We start from the raw sequence: 18,637 nt of genomic DNA, 5'->3' as shown, positions 1-18,637 counted from the left end.
TATGAAAATAAATGCCACAGGAATTGAGATTACATACAATTCCAAATTCTAGAGTAGGTCAAGAGAAGGTAATTAAAAATAAATAAATAGATAGATAAATAAATAAATAAATAAATAAATAAATAAATAAATAAATAAATTTAGTCAATGGGGGAAGATGAAGGCAATAAATGTAGACAACGCATATGGACAACAGATGGCAGCACTAGAATGTCAAACCCTACTTTTCCCTTCCATATTAGGTTGTGACTTGCAGAAATGCAAATCCCTGGTAGAGGTGGGCCAAAGATAATGTCTACATAAAGGGTCACGAACATTTGAAAGAGTCACATAATACCAAGATAACAAGCACACAGAGACGTGGCAGCTGCTGCATAGTGGGATAATGAGAAGGGACAACATGAGATAAAAAGTATTCTGAGATACAGGGAGTGTGATTTGTGGAAGTTGTAAAGGTTGCAAACAGAAATGGCACTGGGTTCTACAATCCTGAAAATGGGGTATTCACCGAGGATCAGAGAACTGGAAGCATAAACACTTAAAATGCATTTCAGCTGTACCCACACAGTATGGTAGGAAGTTGAATGATACTTCTTTTTAAAGAAATTGAATTTATTTTCTAGCCCATATAAACTAAAGAGAGTGATAACAGAAAATGAGTATCATATATATATTATTATAATTACTTTTTTGGTAATATTCCTTACATATTCATAGATTTGTATATGTCTTATAACTGGTAATAAATTATTATCTTTTTTTTTTTTTTAGAAAAATTTTTGGACAGGTGGTTCAGTCAGTTAGGCACGAACTCTTGATTTTTTCTTGGTCATGATCTCAGGGTCCTGAAATCCGGCTTCATTAGGTCTGTGGTGGAGTGGAGCCTGCTTAGGATTCTCTCTCTCCCTCTGCCCTTCCTGTCTCTCAAAAAAGAAAGAAAAAGAAGGAGGGAGGGAGGGAAGGAAGGAAGGAAGGAAGGAAGGAAAGAAGGAAGGAAAGAAGAAGAAGAAAGAAAGAAAGAAAGAAAGAAAGAAAGAAAGAAAGAAAGAAAGAAAGAAAGAAAGAAAGAAAGAAAAAGAAAAGAAGGAAGGAAGCAAAGCAAAACCTTTTGGACTGATTTGCCAATTTATCATGCCGGTAACTTATATAAAAAGAAATGGTTTCCCTTATCCCTCTATATTCCAGGGTCAATAGCTAAGACTTTGGAGGAAAAAAGGCACCTAGATTGAAATCTCACCTCACTTGATTTTTAGCTTTATGACTCTACCAAGATACTTAGGCTCTCTGAATCATCTATTAAAAAGTGATAATAAGCTCCCTCATATGATTTTGTGAGGGTCAAAGAATTAAAGCAAATAGCGTAATACTTTACACATAGTATGTTTTCAACGACTGAAAGCTGTTTTAATGTGATTCCATGTATGTGTTCCCCTCTAATTTTAAATTATTTACTTCAAATTCCTGAAAATGCATTGTTAACTATAATATGTACAGAGAAAGTGGCTGAGAACTTGGTAGCTGCAATAATGATGTTCTTGCAAACATTGCAGATGAAAATAAAGTTAACCTGGAATGGAATGAGGGAAGATGCATATTTTAGTTTTATACTATTTCTTGTGTATTAAAACCTATGTCAAGGTGCCTATTTAAGCTCAAGGGAAAGGTCTCACAGTTAGTTTTGCTTAGCTGAGTTTGCTGAAGCCAAAGGACTTCTATTGACCTATGCTAACTAGTGTGCTCTGCAGTACCCAGAAAGCAAACTAGAGCTATGATTTCTTATTCCTCAGTGGCCTTGCGTTGGCGAGGGGTACACAATGCAGGCTTTGGTGGTGATCAACTGGAAGAGTCTGTTCCAGATCACAGGAGTCTATAACTGGCTAATAAAATATCCCCTTAGGCAATGCAAGAGAGACAGTTCTCACCACCCTACTCTAATGTCTGATTTCTCCTTCCCTTTCTAAGACTGGACTACTCTAGAAGTGGAAGGGGGTTGACAGTGAAGAGGGCTAATGGTGAAGAGCAGTTTGTGAACACTCTCAGGGTACCATGAAATTCAAATAAAAGTTGTAACTATGTGGGTTAGACCCACTAGCCTACGAGCTCTGCTTGAGTGAGACTCACATCTCACCTGTGTGTCCCCAGTGCCTCAACAGGGCTCTGCATTCAATATACCCTATGATATTGGGTATATTGCACTGCTGGGTATTTACTCCAAAGATACAGATGCAGTGAAACGCCGGGACACCTGCACCCCAACGTTTATAGCAGCAATGTTCACAATATCCAAACTGTGGATGGAGCCTCAGTGTCTATCGACAATGAATGGATAAAAAAGATGTGATCTATGTACACAACGGAGTATTACTCAGCCATTAGAAACGACAAATACCCACCATTTGCTTTAACATGGATGGACCTGGAAGGTATGACGCTGAGTGAAGTCAATTGGAGAAGGACAAACATTATATGGTTTCACTCATTGGGGGAATATAAGAAATAGTGAAAGGGATTATAGGGGAAAGGAGGGAAAATGAGTGGGAAATATCAGAAAGGGAGACAAACCATGAGAGACTCCTAACTCTGGGAAACCAACAAGGGGTGGTGGAAAGGGAGGTGGGCGGGGGGCGGGGGGGGGGGAGACGGGGTGACTGGGCGATGGGCACTGAGGGGGGCACTTGATGGGATGAGCACTGGGTGATACGCTATATGTTGGCAAATCGAACTCCAATAAAAATATTGGAAACTCAGTATTTTTAACCCAAACTCAAAGACTCAAACTCAAAAATATATATCTAAAATATATATATATATTTATCAATACATGAATCTTCATAGTTTTGTTTTTATGAAACGCCACTGTGGGAACAATTTTAAAAACAGTTTCCTTGGAAATGCATGACCTGTGGTATAATAATAAGGAATACCAAATGCCAAGCAACTTAAGCGAAGCATTCATTTTTACCTTACTACTGCGGGAAGTAGATTTTAGGAAGTAAGGCTTCGAGGTCAAAGGACACAAGGAAACGGGCCAGCTAACACGTGGCCGGGTGGGACACTTGAACACAGGTCGGCCCGGCTCTGCATCACAAAACGTCTGGTGGGGAATTGGGCAGAACCCGGTCGGCCGTGGCCCTTGCACGCGCAGCTAGCAGCAGGCACCCCTGCACCCGCAGCGTGGGGCCTGGCTCTGCAAGAAGAGCTCGTCTGCTCACCCGCCTCACCCCTCCACGGGGCGCTCCTGGAAAGGTGAGACGTGGCCACTGCGCATGCCCACACCGCCCTTCCTCACATTCCCTTCCCTGCCTCGGGACGTCCCCGCAGCAGCTGTCCTGGAAGACTTTAGAACGGCTCCCGCCCACTCTGAAGTCAAGTGGGCGGAAGCCGTTCCTCTCTGCGACGTGGACACCCTTCTCTTCCTCCGGCCTCTGCAGCTCGGAAGCCAACACGATGCCTTCCCGTTTCTCCGGGAATCGAGCGGGATCTTGCCAGTTGTCAATATGGCCGCCGACGGGCCGGTGCCCGGCAGAGGCTTTTCATAGGCCGAGGTCGCATCCTAGCCCCGCCCACGTCGTCCCTCCGGGATGCGTCCGCCGAGGGCTTCGCTACGCATGCGCAGCGGGGGCGGGCCGGGAGGTGGGCCGGCCCGGTTCTTCCGTGTGCCGCCGCCACCGCCGCCGCCGCTGCCGCGTTCGCTTGGCTGCTGCTGCCGCTCCGGGGCTGCATTGGCGGCGTTAGCCGCGCGAGGGGAAGGGGGGAGCGGCGGAGCGTGCGCGCGCGGGGGTCCCCGCAGTCCCAGCAGTTCCTCTCGCGCGGGGTGGGCAGTCGGGGGAGGCCCTGGACGGCGCCATGTCGGCGGGCGGCCCGTGCCCGGCCGGAGCCGGAGGGGGCCCCGGGGGCGCCGCCTGCGCCGTGGGGGTCTCCCCCGGCGGGGTGTCCATGTTCCGGTGGCTGGAGGTGCTGGAGAAGGAGTTCGACAAGGCCTTCGTGGATGTGGATCTGCTCCTGGGTGAGATCGACCCGGACCAGGCGGACATCACTTACGAGGGGAGACAGAAGATGACCAGCCTGAGTTCCTGCTTTGCGCAGCTCTGCCATAAAGCCCAGACGGTGTCCCAGATCAACCACAAGCTGGAGGTGAGCCGTGGGCCCCGGAGGAGGCGGCATTCAACGCATTTAACGCACCGGCGAAGCGACCCGAGAAAACTACCCCACTGGGGCTGCCTGGGCTTCGGAGGTGGACGGGGGAGCGCGTGTGTATGTGTGTGTAAGGGAAAGGGGGCGAGGTGAGGTGGGAGTAGAAGGAGGGGTGCAGACGCGTGGGTGGCCCGGGGTCCTGCCCCCTCCCCCCCCAGCCACCCTCCCCTCTCTCTCTACGGAGGAGGAGGACGCGGGAACTAGTGACACCAGCCTCCTGTACCTGCAGCATTTAACAAACCAAAGACTTGAGCTCCAAAGAGTCTCTGTCCCATCGAGTTCTCTTACGGATTTTGCACGTCGACAAACTAGGTTTGTGCATCACCAGACTGAGACGGTGTTGATTGCTTTTTTTAACTGTTTCAGGTCAACCTCTATTGCAACACATGCCATTCCCTGCATGCATGAGCAATGTAAGGGGATTCCCTCCAAGCTCTTAGGAAGATTTAGTGGGATAAACAGGGTAGTACCGCTGTCCTCCTCTGTTTGCAGCTAGTCTTTAAATTACAGGCAGGTACCGCCAGAGTACCCTGCAATTTTTCAAATGACTTATAACGTTGAGGTTTTGTCTGTCCTTCACTGTGTTTTCCAGAATCTGGTTTTATTTATGAGAGTGTGTGAAGAATGGTCATTTGCTTTAGTCTCTAATCTTGGGTGTGGGTGTGGGTTGTGGGTGGAGTGGTGGTGGTTCCTAAAAAAAAAAATAATAATCCCCCCAAACCCTGCCACATTGTGCAGAAAGTTAAATTAATGCATTACTATGATATTTAGAAACATGGGAGTTAAACGCTATTACATAAAGAGCATTCTCTAACTGGTTAATTTAAGAGAATGGAGCTTGCATTTTAAAGTAGATAAAAATAGGGTAATCAGTGATGTGCAAAGAAAGCTCTTTGAACATTTGGGTTTCCTAAGAAATCATCGTTGCTATTAGTTATAATGATTGAGAGTACCCATTGGATTCCAGTCAATATGAGTACCAGATATATATCCTCTCTAGGACCAGTGTGGTTAGCATTCTTTCTCTTCCCTGTCAGTGAGCCATGAAAAAGGTGATCTAATTCATCTGCGATTAGCATAGATGCAAATCAGAGATTCTGCTGAAAGAACGGTTCCATTTCTTCCATCCCTTTTGAAAAGGTTGGAATTCAAGTGCTGATACAAAGCTAATCACTTCTTGTTCTAGGTGTATGAAATGTTTCTTGATTAGAGGTTATTTCTAGAAGACGGTTTATTTTTGAGGCAGTGAAAATGCATTTAGCGGTTTTTAGAGAGAGCACTTTAGCTTTAAATAACAGAGCAAGAGTCGCTTTTGCCACATGAGAACTTTCATATCATTTACAACTGCAGGTATCTACGGAGGATAAACAGCTTTTTTTTTTTTTTTTTTAATTTTTATTTATCTATGATAGTCACAGAGAGAGAGAGAGAGGCAGAGACACAGGCAGAGGGAGAAGCAGGCTCCATGCACCGGGAGCCCGACGTGGGATTCGATCCCGGGTCTCCAGGATCGCGCCCTGGGCCAAAGGCAGGCGCCAAACCGCTGCGCCACCCAGGGATCCCGATAAACAGCTTTTTAAAAATGAAACAATATCTAACTGATTTTTTTTTGAATGGCCAAAGGACACTCTCAATAGTGATATTTTGCTGTCAGATATAAAATCTAATGTGGAGAAAAGATTATTCTATGAGTAGGAGATGGTGCTCAGTCTTTCTCATCTTTAAATATTTTAGATGGGTATTCAGAGCTATAATAAATTATGTATGTTCTTTTTCTCAGAAATTGTAATTACATATTCTGACTCCACATCCTGGCTTAGAAGGTGGCGTTATTTCTCAAAATAAGAAATGCTAGCCTGTCATGATGTGAGCGTATTTCTTCAACATACTTGAAGACCCTTGACTTAAAAGATCTTAGAAAATGGTGAGGAGACATTTTGTTTGTGTGTTTCTTCAGCTACATTTGGCTTATCTGTGCAGCTAATCTTTCTACATTTAGCAGGTTTTACAGTTTTTGTGGAATCGCTTGTGTACTGCTAAGGAGAGAGGGCCATTGTCAGTAGTGCCTTTCAAGGTAGATCTGCTGTTGGATTCTCTGCAGAATTTCAGGGGTTGCCTCATACAGTTACCAATCATCTGAGATCTTGAAATCTTAGAAGAGATTTCCATACTTTCTAGTTCTGTCTTATTTCTTAATAAGTGGATTGAATTAGTTCTATTGTTTTAAGGATATGAACATTAAGATACAACATTTGAGGCCATGTATGGTTTGATATAACGGGTGTGCATTGAATTTCAGTGGTTTTAGAGATTAATGCCTTAAACCATATAACCATAATAAAATATTTTTATCAAAACACAAGTACCTCCAGTATGGGTAACTTATTGAGTATCTTTGTAGATTGTTCCTTCTTCTGCCCAGTTACTGTGTCTTTAGGTAATACCACGTTAAATATTAATATAGTAGTGAAGGAAACAATTTCAGCTTCAAAAAAATTACAGGTTACATTTTAAAATAAAATACAAATGAAATCTATGTGACTGCTGCTTGCCATAAGTTATATTTGGGGAGAGGGTTATTAATAAGGGGAAGGGGAGGGCAAAGAATATCAAAATATATTAAGATAGTGCCATTTCAAATTACTCACGTCTCTTACTTACACTTCCCACCTGCTTGAGAATTTCGGCAATGGTAAGCCACTTGGTGACAGCTATTCTGGAGTCACGGGTACTGAAAGGGATAGTAGTAAGAGGAGTAGTAGTAATATAGTATTAGTGCGTTGGAGTAGAACAAAGATTGAGAACCAATACTTTAGAAAAACCTACCTCTCTACCTGGAAATACAATTTTCTGCCTTTTTACCCCTTCTTTAAAATAACAGCAAAACATTACATCTGTCATATCCTCCTTTCCATCAACAATTGCTGAATCGGTGTATCTTTTCAAAGCGATTTACTGTTCACAACCATCAGTGGAGAAACTTTTAACTGATCTAGAGACATGTTTATAATGAACTAATGAGGTACTGTTCTTTTACTGCTTTAAAGCTGCCCTGTTTTTATTTTATTTTTATTTTTATTTTTAGATTTTATTTATTTATTTATTCATGAAAGATACAGAAAGAGAGGCAGAGACACAGGCAGAGGGAGAAGCAGGCTCCACGCAGGGAGCTGGACGTGGGACTCAATCCCGGGTCTCCAGGATCAGGCCCTGGGCTGAAGGCGGGGCAAACTGCTGAGCCACCCGGGCTGCCCAGCTGCCCTGTTTTTAAACAAGCAGTGATGCCATGTTGTATGTAGTGTGCAGCTTGAAGGTTAATATTGATTCAGTATGTGTTTATTGAGCACTAATTATGTGCCAGATGCTATATTGGATATTTGGGATGCAGTGGAGAGCAAAAATGGATACAGTCATTGCTGTTACAAAGCTTGGATAACTAACTATTCGATAGTTAATTGGGGTAACTATCACATAAGTGTGAAATTACAACTTTGATGAGTGTTATGAAAGGTACATAAAATGATGAGAGCCTGTTCTGGGGGATCAGGAAGGCTTCCTTTTGGAAGGGACCATTGAGTTAAGACCTAAAGAATAAGTAGGAATTAATTAGGCCACAAGAAATAGGAATATCATTCAGTCTTCCAGTAGAGAGAACAGAAAGTGGAATGTACGTGACAGGCAAGTGCATAATGCACTTGAAGAACTAAAAAGAGATCTGGTATATGTTACATAAGAGCATTGTCAATTGTAATTGTCAATTGTAATTGTCAATTGGCTGAAGAAGTGATATGCTAGATAAGTTTGAACAGATAGGTAAGGACAATATCTACGTGATTTTATTGGCCTTGCAGTAGATCTGGGGACTCTATCGTAGCATTGGGAAATGTTGTAAACTAGATGGTAACCTCAGGTATGAGATTAAAATAGCTCACTCAGGCTAGGGTAAGGAGAGAGTTTGGGATAATGAACAGAATAAACGCAGTAAATCATTTAGGAGGCTCTTCTTCTGATCCATATGAGAGGATGATAGTGCAGGCTAAGATAGTGAGATGGAGGGAAGTGAGAAGAACAGGAGAGGCTTGAGAAGTAAAAATAAGCAGTCTAGAAATGGATTGGAATGGAAGGATGAGGGAATTTAGGATGTCTGCAAGATGTCAGTTGGCTGGATAGGTAGATGGATGTGAATTATTAACAATAACTATATTTCTAACCTTACTGATCAATTACTAATGGCCAGACTGTTCTCAGGGTTTTGCATATATTGATTTGTCTAATTCTCACAGCAGTCCTGTGTGATAGGTTTAATATTATTATTATTATTTTCATCTTTTACTCAGAATTAAGGAAGGGGCCCAGGGCTTCAGAACTAGAGAAACCAGTTTCTCCAAAACACACACATTTATGCCTGGTTGGAGGAGGGAGGAGGTGGAGAGAAAAGCAGGCAGAAAGAGTGAATGTGGCTGGATAGATAGCTGGAAGGAGGAGTGTGGGGTTCCAGGGAGGTATTGTTATAAAAAACACATTTATAAGCCAATGAAAAGTATCTAGTTGAGAGGAAAGCTGAAAATGCTAGTGAAAGAGAGGGATAATTAATAAGGCTTCTGAATGAAGAGGAGATCCAAGATACATGTAAAGATAATGGACAGCTTAAGTTGAAAGGACAGCTGTTGTACTTTGAGGGAGAGGGAGACTGAGAGCAGAAGGTGGGAAGTTAAGAGTTTTAGTCTGATGATTTCTTTATATTCTGTAAAACTGAAGCCTAGGACAGCTGCTGAAAGTGGGTGAGAGTAATAAGAGCTGGGAGAAAATAAAAAGATTTGAAATAGTTAGGTAAGAGTGGGAGAGCCAGCTGGCTGGAGAAATAGGACTGCCAGGCAACGTTGAAGACTTGCTTGGAGCTAGTTATCATAAATTCATGGTACAACCAGTCTGCCCTGTTGTGTGACTTTCTCCGGTCTTTCTCTTACTTGGTTAGTAACAGACACAGTGACGACAGTAATAATCCAGTGCTGTAGCAAGAAGTTTGCTATGCAGACAGGAGTGTTATTGAAATGAAAATGGTCATGAGGATGAAGAGACGGAGATAACCTTCAATTAAAGAAGCAGAAACAGGATTTGATAATTATGTATGTGCAGAGGGTGTGGAGGAGGAGAGGTTAAGATGCCACCACATTTCTGTTTGAGAAATGGCTTAGTTGATAGCTGTTTGAGTTTAATAGTCTCCCCTAAAATTCATGTCCACCCAGAATCTCAGAATGTGACTTTCTTTGGAAATAGAGTCGTTGCAGATATGATTAATGTAAGAATTGAGGTAAGATCATAGCAGAATAGACTGGACCTTAAACCCAATGAGATTGTCCTGATAAGAGACACTCAGGCCACACTGAGTAGAAGGCTATGTGAAGAAAGAATCGGAGATTGAGGTGACATGTCTGCAAGCTGAGAAATGCCAAGGATTGCTGTCAGCCACCAAAACCTGGGAGACAGGCATGGAACAGTTTCTCCTTCAGGGTATCCAGAAGGAAGCAACCTTTGATTTAAAGCTCCTGGCCTCCTGAATTGCGAGAGAATAAATTTTTGTTCTTTTAAGCCACCAACTTTGTGATTATTTGTTATGATAGCCCTTGGAGACTTACACCATTTACTGCAATAAGGAATCCAGGAGAAGGAACAGGTCTGGCAGGAAAGATAACAGAGTTGAGTTTAGGAGATTGTGCATAGCTAAGCCTTATCCTTTCTTGCATTTTCCTAACATAGTCTCCTAGTGCTTCTTACCTGCTCCAAACTGTCCTTTCATTGTCAAAATCATTCTAAAATGTTTCATTTTAATGGTTCCTGTCAAAAAAGGGCAACTCTGATTGGTCATTCTTTTTATACTTCCCTTTTACTTGTTGGCTGAAATTCAAACTCTGGCATGGTGGTCAGTGCCCACCCAGTGTGTGTGTCCTTATCCTTTGTCACCCCTTCTTAGCTCCTTTTGCCTCTCAATAACACTGGTCTTGGGCAGCCGAGGTGGCTCAGCGGTTTAGCACCGCCCGTTGGCTCAGGGTGTGATCCTGGAGACCCGGGTCGAGTCTCATGTCGGGCTCCCTGCATGGAGCCCCCTTCTCCCTCTGCCTGTGTCTCTGCTTCTCTCTCCACGTCTCTCATGAATAAATAAACAAAATCTTAAAAAAAAAAAAAAAAAAAAAAAACTGGTCTGTTTGCAGTTCTCTAAATAGGCCTTGCTTTTTCGCATGGCATCACCACCTTTTACATAGGCTTTTTGTGTATAAGGCCTTCTCTGTACCCTCTGTGTACAGCATTAAACACCCACTCATCTTTCAAGATACCACTTACATCACCATCTCTGAAAGCTGTCCTCACCCCACTTATCTCTCTGCTCTCTATAGGTAGAGGCTGTCATAACACCTTTAACTCACTTGAACTGTTTAGTTTGTTGCCTTGTACTGTCATTAGTGGTTGCCACATCTCTTTACCTCTAGAAGGTAAGCTCTTCGAGGGTCAGGATGTTTAAGGTGAAATAATCTCAATATCAAAGGCTTTGTGAAAGCTGACTTTAAGTGGGAACATTTTCTCTTTGTGAACCCATTTTGATTTCTAAGAATTGGTTGGTGGTTTTTACCCTGTAGTGCTTTCAAACCTTATTGAGTAGTAATTCCTTTGAGTCTGGATATCCAGTTGACTCTCATGTGGATTACAGAATTGGTGTCTCCCTGGCCCCTTTTTGAAGTAGGAAATTGGAAACTCACACATTAAATACCAACCTTTCTGACCTATTCACATCCCTGTTTCACTTGCTGGGGGTCTTCATGTCTCACACCTTTCCTTACTCCATATAGTGGTTGATCTCCATCAGTGTTCAGATGAACTTCTTTCAGACCCTTTCACTTTTTTTTTAAGTTTTTATTTATATTCTAGTTTGTTGGTGTACAATGTAATATTAGTTTCAGGTGTACAATATAGTGATTTGGCACTTTGCATGTATCACCCAGACTAACTTTTTTTTCCCATTTCTTTTTGAATTGGCAAATCACACATGCACCTATAATAGTATTTATGACCCTCTCCACCATAGTTGGAAATGTAATTTTATCTCTTCAACCAGACAGTGAAATTCTGAAGGTCAGAACCCAAATCTTACTTATCTTTTTATCTCCAGATCCTGGCATGCTGCATATACTCAATAAATGTTTATTTGAATAAATTATTTGAAACACTTTTAATGTTCCGCCATGAATCCTCCAAGATTATCAAATAATCGTTCTGTAATACAAGTTTCTTGAGAGCTGGGAGGGCGTCTGTCGTATTATATCCATAGTGTCTAACACAGTGTCTGCCACATTGTTGAATGACTCAATCTGCAGGTTCATTGATTCCCCTGGTATGTAATTCACAAGGACATAACTTGTGAGTTAATATTTCATGGTATTCCATTTTAGAAAAATTTGAAACTGTGACTAGAAGTAACATTAAACATCATTATATGAAAGTATTGTACATGGACTTAGTGTGCTTGTGACATTTCTAAAATATTGGGTGGCTTGATTCTCCTCAACCTACCTCCAGTTTGATCATAGAGCAACTGGGGTCTCTGACATTAAAATAGAAACAAGAAACATTTTGCATTGTTTGGGACTTCATTTTGAGGTTAACATCAAAGTAATTTAAATTTCAAAAACACATCACAAGATTTATCTGTTACTGTTTCAAATCCGAATCCTAGTTCATTCACTTTGTCTCCTGTATTACACACAGCTGCCTTTTTAAAAACAAATTTGATCATGTGTTTCTGCTTAAAATTCCTCAATTTTACTGTGAATAAAATTCATACTTCTTGTTTTTTTTTTTTCTTTTTTTTTTCATACTTCTTGTTATAACTGACAAGCTCTGTATGATCTGACCTGTGGGTATGTCTTCAGTGACATATCTTACCATTCTTTTCTCTTATTCTATATGGTCCAGCCACATGGGCCACCCTTCGGACTGCAAGACAGCAGTTCTCAAACTTTTTGGTCTCAGAACCCATTTACACTGTACAAATTATGAGGTCCCCAAAGAGGTTTTTTTTTTTTTTTAAGAGTTTTTTTTTTTTTAATGTGGGTTATATCTATTGGCGTTTACTGTATTAGAAATTAAAATCGAGAAAACCTTAAATATTTATTGCATCAGTTAAAAATAGGAACAGTAAGCTTATTGGATGTTAATAAAAATATCATTTTTAGTGAGAAAATAACTTTTCAAAAAATAGCATTGCTTTACATTTAAAAATAATTTTTAGATATCTGGCTTACTAGAATACAGCTGGATTCTTACATCTGCTTCTGCATTCAAATAGTTGTGAAAAGAGGTTTGGGTTGTAAAATGTAGTCATTGAATGGATCTTTTACTGAGTCATGATGTTAACATTATGGGTTGGTCATTTTCAGAATACTGGTTTGTTGAGTTATGCAGATTTTCTAAATGTGGACCCATCTCATACAATAATCTTAAAAACACATTTGTTAATACTACCAGTCTCATTATAAAAATCTTTTTTTTTAATATTTTATTTATTTATTCATGAGAGACACCGAGAGAAAGAGAGAGAGAGAGACATAGGCAGAAGGAGAAGCAGGCTCCCTGTGGGGAGTCTGATGCAGAACTGGATCCTAGTACCCTGGGATCATGACTCACGCAGATGCCCCTAGAAAAATCTTTAAGTATTTGGAAACTGTCAAGCTCATGATGATGGATTCAATTTTTCCAAAATTCTAATTTTCATTTGAAAACACAAATTTTTATCATTGGCAGTAAATGCTGCCAATTATTTGCCTTGAAGTAACAGATTCACTTAATTATTCTCAAAAATATGTCTATATATATATATTTTTTTAATTTATTTATTCATGAGAGACACACAGAGAGGGAGAGAGAGGCAGAGACACAGGCAGAGGGAGTAGCAGGCTCCATTCAGGGAGCCCGACGTGGGACTCGATCCCAGGTCTCCTGGGCTGAAGGCGGTGCTAAACCGCTGAGCCACCAGGGCTGCCCTGTCTACCAAATATATTAATCTTAACACCTGTATTTTCTCTTCTTTCAAATAAAAATGATATTCCATGAAAGAAAATGTTTTACAACTCAAGCGATTGCATACATGCTTTTTCTTGGGACAACATGGTTTGTTTGATATGCAGCATATACACTTTGTGCACACTTCCCATTTCATCACATAGAATATTTTAAAAAAAACATGCTCAAGGGTTAAGGTTTTTTAAAATTCATTATTTTTACTGCCTCATCATGAGCATTCTTAAATTAACTTTTTTTTTTTTTAACTTGAACACACTGCATTACCTTGTACTAAAATGCTATCCTATTCATCTTTGCTTCTGCACTTTTTGTACATATGTCAGCATAGTGAAAAAGTCAAATAATGTTTTATTATTATTAAAATAGCTTTGACCTTGTGATTGCACTGAAAAGGTCCCACAGACCTGTGAGAACTGCTGCTTCCCAGAAGAACCATACTTTCCCACCCCACTAATTCGCTTCTTTCTCTTTCTTTCCTACAGATTGTGCTTTATCATTCTATTACTTGCTTGTAATGACTTCGGACAAGTTACCTAACCTTTGCATTCCAGTTTCCTTTTCTGCACAAAAAATTGCATCTCTCGAGGCTTCTTATGAGGATTAATACAATTAAAATATGAATATGTTCAAAATGGTGCCTGGCATGTAGTTAATGCTATCATTACATATGCCCTTCATTTTCTTTATGTGCCGCCTCCCACACGAGGCCACTGTAAGCTTTGCAGGGCAGGACCCACATATGTTTCATCTACTACCATTGTATCCCCAGAACCCAGCCAAGTGCTTGGCATATGGTTGGGGTGGGGGGGTTGATAAATACTTTTTGAATGAATATATTTTAAAAATAAAAATAAATTTGCTTGTTTTAGCTGCAGAGCAGTTTGGGGAGAAATGACAACAGATGAAGTTAGTGGTCCTTCTGCTTGGATAGAGAGGAAATTGGAGCGAATAGGTGGGATTTTCTCCCAGAACTTTTGTAAGCCAAACGAGCAGACTGTTTCAGCAGCTGCCTTATAATAAAGAGGAATACTATTGAATATTATTTTGTATATCAGGGGGTGGCAGAGGTTTTTATATTTGACCTGTGAATATATTTTCTGTTTGCTCACAGTCTTTGTTTTGGAATAGGACTTCTTGGCTTTCTATAATATCGGGTAGTAGGAGCAATACTGACCACTCCAGGCACAAGGGAAAAGTGAAGATGGAGATTCTTTATAAAAGGTGTGGGTTAACTCAGATTAGCTCTAAGACTGTTCTGCTATGTGGAAGGATTAGAAGAAAAACCAGAGAATGGCTCAAAATGCTTTTGTTAGTTACATTATTCCCTTGACCTTTGTCATAAGAGGTTAAGGCCACATGAAGAATATGGCTCTGTTCTGCTTCTGCTGTTGGTCCAGATCCTTTATACAACAGTTTCTGTGATGCTTTCTTTTAAAAGTCTAGTTCCAGGAAAGAAGGAGTCTCACCAGGTGAGACTGGCATTGCATTCACCAGGTGAAATGGCATTGCTTCTTTTAATGAGACAAGGAGAATTATATAATTATGTAATATATAAAGGTTCTCCTATTAATAGGAAAATCAGTATTAAAGTTAATACACAATAATGGGTTAGGATGGTATTTTTATAGTAGTATTTTTATAGTATTAGGATGTTGTTTTTATAGTGATATCTTGCCATCTCTATATGTTTTTATTTTTTATATTTTACATTTGTTTTATTTATCTTCTAAGCTTTAAAGCCTTTTGGGAAGTAGGTGGGTGTAGATGATCAATTTTAGATACTGGCATTAAATGGCATAATTGCTAGAGATTTAAATTCTAATCTGTACTTTCATCCTAAACTGCATTTTCAAACATTAAAAAAAATCCATACATTTAAAAGCATAATTGTTTCTTTTTAGTGATTACCTTTTGTACAAATACTTTAAAACAGAAGGTATAGAAACATCTGTAGGTAAATATGAGATTATACTTCCTTCTTTGTCAGCAGCTTTCTGTGCTATAGTTCATTACAGTTAAACGGCTCTTTGGAGTCAACTGTATTCTCTGTGATTCTTTTTCTTTTTTTTTCTTTTTTTTTCTCTCTGTGATTCTTAAACAATTTGGGGAATGTGTGCTTTTATGTGCATGCATGTCTGTGCCTGCATGTGTGTCTATCTGTGCATTTACATGAGTTATCTTGCTTAAAGCCCTGTCTGGGATTTGGGGATGTGATCTCATTTGCAGCTCATGGGCTGCTTTGTCACCATTTCCCATTACTGCCAGGATTACAAGGATGTCAGGAAGTCTGCGTTTTAATTCCATGCAATTTGTAATTTGCATGGCAACTCACCTAATCTCTTTGGGCCTCAGTTTCTTCATGTGCAGAATAAAAATATTTTTACCAGATTGTTTTGGGTTCTTAGGTTGGGCGTTCTAAAATGTGTTACTAAAATGTTTGGTGTGAATGACATGCCAGAACTAATGACTGATCTAGATCCAACTTCTCTGCTATATAATATGATGTCTGCTTGTTTCTTGTCTTAGAAACTAGTTTGATCCTCTCCTGAACTCAAGGTTTTTGAGGGGTGCTTAAGGTAAACTAATTGGCATTTTTATCCATAAGACTGTTAAATAAAAACTAGCTTATGTTTAGAAAGAAAGACACAGCTGTTGTGTATTTTTAGAAGATAACATGGATGGAGGATTAAGGTCTAGACAAAGTAGAAAAATAGGAAAGCCCAAATAAAAAATTCCCTTGATTTTGGTGCCACAGAGTGGAATCCAGTAGTGACTGATTATTTTAGAAAGGAATTACCGTGTTGGAAAAATTTGGATGTTTGAAAGAGTATGAGATGAGAAATAGAATAGTAACAGCTGCATTCAATACAAATAAGTGGTGATGATAATGCTCTAAAGTTATTAAATAGACTGCCTCTCTATCCTTTTCATTTTTGGGAATACTTCATTCCTACTTTGCCAAATATGTCCTGAATTTTCATCTGTCTCCACACTCCATTCCAGCTGGACCACATGCTAAGAATCACTACTTTAGAAAAATCTCACTAGTGGTAATTTAGTGGCTTGGGTGTCCTGAAGGCCATGGTCTTAAGGCCCAGAGACCCTCCTAGAATGACATCATTTTATCCTTACTGGCTAGGGAAAGAATATGATGGGCAGCTTTGTTTTATTTTTTTCTGTAAATGAATCTCCAAGATCAAATGTAGAAAAGTGAAAAGATTGTATCCCAAGTTAAATCTCTGTGTAACATAGTTTTTTTAACTGTTTCTGGTTTTGTTTTTTAAAACGTTTTTTGAGATACTGCTTGAAACTTTAAATAAGTGTTGAAGATTGAAATCAGCTATTTCCTTTAAACTTTCACCCTCTACTAGTTATGGTGTTGCCAAGGTAAGGTAGTCCTATGAAAGTTCTCAGGCTTTTTTATGGTCAGATTGATTTTGAGTCTGTTACTTGCTAGCTATGTGATTTTGGGCATAACATTTAAAGTCTGACTTCCAGTTTCTTTAATTATTAAGAAAAAAGTTGGAGAGTTTGGTAAGAATTACAGATAATCTGTGTTGTGTATATGCCTGCCATATGGTATATAGATGCTTTGTGGTAGCTGGGAATATTGTTAGTAAGTTAAACATATATATTGTAGCTATAGAAACACATTTTTTTCCTTCTCGCCAGCTGCTTGATAACACTTCCACTGTCTTGCCCTGGGAGTAATTGGGTTCAAAGTGCTGTTTTCCTGCAGACCAGTTAGGTAACTGGATATAAAAGCAATTTTGATTGGCCTTAGTTTCATTATGTAAATAGTAATTGTCATAATCATAGTCTTTGTGCTAAGATCTCTTTGAATTCTAACATTTGGTGGTATTAGGAAGGTAGCCATTAAGTAAAATACGGATATTTCTAATCTTGACATAAAATTTATCAATGACTTAAGTTTTTGTAGCAGCTAAAAATGCTTATATTATAGACAAAAAAAGAGTTACTTAAATATGACAATTTAGAATAAACTTAAAATACTTGTTTCAAAAATAAAATTGGGCTTTGAATTTAATTTTACGTTGTTTTACTTATTTTTCTGGGTAGATACAGTGTACTTTATCAATGTATATGATAAAGTAGGGCTTCCTAGGTCCCTGTCCTTCTTCATAGGATCTGGGATGGAAACTTGTCAAGGTCAAGAGAATTCTCATTATGTTGGGGATGATTTGGGGCAAGTTTTCTCTTCTCAGCCTTAACTGTACCATTGAATTTGCCATGGGTGGAATCATACTGGAACAAGTAGACCTTATAGTTGAGGTTAGTGAAGGAGTAATTGAAGGCAACAGTATCAACTTTGCCAGAGTTAAAAGCAGTCCTGGTGACGGGGTGCCCAATATGGCCAAATCCATTTTCTCCGATCTTAACCATTTCTCAGGGACCCACTGGAATTGCACAAGAAGATGCAACTGTCTGTTGAACAAGGAGGAACAGAGAGCCTGGGCTTTGAATTTTAGTATCTGCATCTTCTCTTTGTAAATAATTTTTACTTATTTTTTAAGTTGAGCAACCTCTTGAGAAATTGTTTGACTTAATGAAGAGTCCTTGTTTGTAAAAGGCCACATTCAAAAGACCCAAGCACTAGACCCTATTTTCCTTGCCCTTTTAGAATATAATCATTTCCGACTTAAATATTAGCCTGCCAAATTAATTAATGAATACCACATATGCCTCTTTAGCTTCTCTCTTAACTCCAGGAGTTTTGCTCAATTATTAACCATGAGATTTTTGGTTTGAAAGATAAATCATAGTGGGATCACCAGGCAGTATATGCCTCTTGAAACACACAGTATATCCCTTGTCACAAAGATTTAATTAAGTAAATCTAATTAAACCTTTAAAGATTTTTTTTTTTTTTAATGTTAAGTTATCTCTGCATCTAGCATGGTGCTGAAACTCACACAACTGCAAGATCAAGAGTCATATGCTCTGCTGACAGGTGCTGCTCTGGCAGGCACCCCTAATTAAACCTCTAGATCTAACTTCCAGTTACAGATCTACATAGAGGAATATATTCCAGATCTACATAGAAGGATGTATTAGACAACCTCATAAATAATAAGACAAATGCAGAATGAAAGTCATTGTTGGGGCACCTGGGTGGCTCAGTGGTTGAGCATCTGCCTTTGGCTCAGGTCATGATCCCAGGGTTCTGGAATCAAGTTCTGCATCAGGCTTCCGGAAGAGAGCCTGCTTCTTCCTCTGGTTATGTCTCTGCCTCTCTCTGTGTCTCTCATGAATAAATAAAAATAAAATCTTAAAAAAAGTCATTGTAATTAAAAAAGATAAGGGTTGTGTGATAGATTAAATGGATTATTTTAAACTATTTCTGGGGAGA

At 39.7% G+C, this 18,637-nt stretch overlaps 1 protein-coding gene across 3 annotated transcripts in view; it reads left to right on the top strand.

Annotated features, from left to right (window-relative positions):
- The first annotated feature begins 3,653 nt into the window (after window positions 1–3,653).
- GOPC (golgi associated PDZ and coiled-coil motif containing) overlaps window positions 3,654–18,637 on the top strand; it is a 40,430-nt gene continuing 25,446 nt past the window's right edge. For 2 of the 3 annotated variants that reach the window (XR_012033626.1, XM_072831637.1), the window contains exon 1: window positions 3,654–4,134. Coding sequence is in view for 2 of the 3 variants with exons in the window: in XM_072831637.1 (XP_072687738.1) it covers window positions 3,847–4,134 (288 nt within the window). In the remaining variant the exon portion in view is untranslated. The remainder of the gene's footprint in view (window positions 4,135–18,637) is intronic. The other variant, XM_072831641.1, reaches the window with a different exon arrangement.

This window comes from Canis lupus, chromosome 1 (genome assembly GCF_048164855.1).
Source record: "Canis lupus baileyi chromosome 1, mCanLup2.hap1, whole genome shotgun sequence".
NCBI classification, from domain to species: domain Eukaryota; kingdom Metazoa; phylum Chordata; class Mammalia; order Carnivora; family Canidae; genus Canis; species Canis lupus.
Note: the sequence above shows the minus strand (reverse complement) of the source record. Positions and strands in the feature narration are given on the sequence as shown.